The following is a 2,644-nucleotide window of genomic DNA, read 5'->3' on the forward strand; positions in this document are numbered from 1 at the left end:
AAATACTGATTAATTGTCTAGTTATACATTAAATCTCTTCATTCCTTTTGCTTAGTATAATAAGTTCACATAATTTCGAAGTTTAACAGAATGCGTGAAACGAACGAATTTAAATCAGTTATGGTAAAATTTCAAATAAAAAATAGGTAATCAGCCCTTTAAACTTTTAACAAATTATAACACGGTGGTGTAGATGATCTAGTCTGTCACCCACTGCACGATGAGACATAGATAATGTGGTCGTAATTTTAGCAGACTCAGAAACTTCATCAAACTTAACGTTAGACACAAACTACATTCCAATGATCAAATCAAACAGTTCAAATGGTTGTTCTTGAAATCTAATTCCTAGCATACAAACCTAAATTAAATGGAAGCATTGTCACAAAAGCATCAATGTGGATCAATTAAATGGTCTCTACTAATTCATTCCTTGGTGGTTTTGTTGATGAGGGATTTGTGAATGTGGGGAATCACACCACCACCGGCTATGGTTCCCTTGATGAGGGTGTCGAGCTCCTCGTCTCCCCGAATTGCCAGCTGCAAGTGCCTAGGCGTTATCCTCTTCACTTTAAGATCTTTGCTCGCATTTCCAGCCAACTCAAGCACTTCAGCAGTTAAATACTCGAGAATTGCAGCAGAGTAGACAGCTGCTGTGGCTCCAACTCTCCCATTGGCATTGGTTCTCGACTTGAGGTGCCGATGAATCCTTCCCACAGGAAACTACAAGAAACGAACAAACTAATGTTGAAACATATGTGCCTTAACCAGTCAAGCAACCAACATGGGCCACAAAAATCAAAACTTTTCTATCCAAGACTTCTTCCGACTTCCATGATTATATAAACACGAAAAGCGATCAAGAACATACCACCTAAAGGAGTACTACAATATAACAAAACTAGCCAGTAAGAGAAACCATAGTCAAATCATATCATTCCATTTAGAAATAGGGATCTCTACACAACCCATGCAATTTAACAAACCCTTTCGAATGTGCCTATTTAACCTGCGAGAAAGGAACTCAAGTACTTCAATTGGACTAAAATCCTTTCTAAATGCACAAAAAGCCACAAGACAAACCAGTAATGAGATGAGCAATGTGAGAGGCTAACTTCAACTGGACAAAGATTCAAAATACAAGTGAAATAGTGTCATTTATAAACTCAAATATTCAACATATATACTACAAGAACATTATAAAAAAATCAGTCAAATTAGCTGGTTTATGGTTGTATTGAGCTGTATTTATACCTGGAGGCCAGCACGAGCTGACCGTGAAATAGGCCGCTTCTTGTCCTTGTCCTTGTTAGCTGCTGCAGCTGCCATTGTCTTCCCTGCCACGAGCCCCTTTCCACCTTTCCCCACCATTCTACTCTCGACACAGCTTCAACACTAACAGATTAGACAGAAACGTAGTTCATTATTCTGGAACAAAGAACTAAACCGTAAACATACATGGCTCCAAATAACAAAGGGCAAAATATTTCCTTACAATTAAAGATTTCCCCTAAAGAGTTAGATTCATCTAAACTTAACATCCAAGAAGCAAATCTCACTAGCTGATTGATATAATTTCAGAAATAACTCTTTTTCTTCTTTTATCCACGACTAAATCTCAAGAAAATCACATCAATTTTCTACTAATATTTACTCAAATTCCATTGTTTTTTCTCGATCCTGACAAATAATTGGGGATAAACACGAAGAAAACACACATAAATCTAGATTTAATTCGTGTTGTACAACGGATCTGGTCAAGTTAGTTGATAAAATCACTGATCCACAACCTAAATGAAACATCAACACACCTCAAGCACCAAATAAATCAAATCTATGAAATGAAGGAAAACATTAAACGGTAAAACGAAGTATTACCTGAGGAATTAGATAAACAACAGTAACAGAAACGTAGAAGAGAGGAGAACGAACGTTGCGAGTATAATTTTTGGTAAAGAGTCAAGAGAGGGGATTTAAATTTTAATGCGTTATTGGAAGGTTTTTGAATGCGGATTGGAATTTTGGCGGTTGCTTTTAGGTGGGAAAAGAAATCGGAAATATTTTATGTTCGTGCTAAAAATTACGACTGTGCCCTTGAAGAATATAGTACTATCTCGAATTAAAGCTCAAAATTGAATTTACAGTGTCCATAATAATGTGGCACACCACGGAGCAGCCCAATACACAGTCACAAAAACCTATCCAGACCAACAGTGATCACGCCACAGCCACAAATCTCATTATTTTATCAATTATTGGTATATTTTAATTTAATTGAAACAAAATTAATTGGACAAAAATTAATAGAATAGAATGTAATGAAAAAAAATGATTTAGGAATAGACATTTTATTATAAAATTTTAAAAAATTAAAAAAATCTAAACTTGAGTGTCGGACACCGCTGTGGCTTTTTCCAGCGTGCAATAGACAACCGAGACCCATAGGACACCGCCCCGTCCTCACCGCGAACTCGGCGCACGTCCTTCCTCCCCTTACCACTCCGGCCGCCCGCGTCCACAGCGATAGGGAGCCGCGGCGTCGCCGAGGCCTCCCTATTGTGGTCACTCTTAGAGTTAACATTCACAATAGTGGATACTGGACAGTCCATTCTTAGCTCATCTCCAATTTCTTCCTGCCACATCA

At 37.7% G+C, this 2,644-nt stretch overlaps 1 protein-coding gene across 1 annotated transcript; it reads right to left on the reverse strand.

Annotated features, from left to right (window-relative positions):
• Positions 1 to 275: 275 nt before the first annotated feature.
• Positions 276 to 2,016, reverse strand: LOC125218534 (probable histone H2A variant 3). Its single transcript, XM_048120218.1, has 3 exons — positions 1,879 to 2,016; positions 1,255 to 1,395; positions 276 to 723 (listed from the first exon to the last, which is right to left on the reverse strand). The coding sequence occupies exons 2-3, from the start codon at positions 1,369 to 1,371 to the stop codon at positions 427 to 429; spliced, it is 414 nt and encodes a 137-aa protein (XP_047976175.1). The 5' UTR covers positions 1,372 to 1,395; positions 1,879 to 2,016; the 3' UTR covers positions 276 to 426.
• Between the last annotated feature and the right edge of the window lie 628 nt (positions 2,017 to 2,644).

This window comes from Salvia hispanica, chromosome 4 (genome assembly GCF_023119035.1).
Source record: "Salvia hispanica cultivar TCC Black 2014 chromosome 4, UniMelb_Shisp_WGS_1.0, whole genome shotgun sequence".
NCBI classification, from domain to species: domain Eukaryota; kingdom Viridiplantae; phylum Streptophyta; class Magnoliopsida; order Lamiales; family Lamiaceae; genus Salvia; species Salvia hispanica.

Coding starts and splice junctions, on each gene's coding strand:
- LOC125218534 (XM_048120218.1), bottom strand. CDS start 1,371: ATGGTGGGGAAAGGTGGAAAGGGGCTCGTGGCAGGGAAGACAATGGCA. Junction 724..1,254: donor CAGCTCGTGCTGGCCTCCAG/GTATAAATACAG, acceptor CGTTTCTTGTAG/TTTCCTGTGGGAAGGATTCA.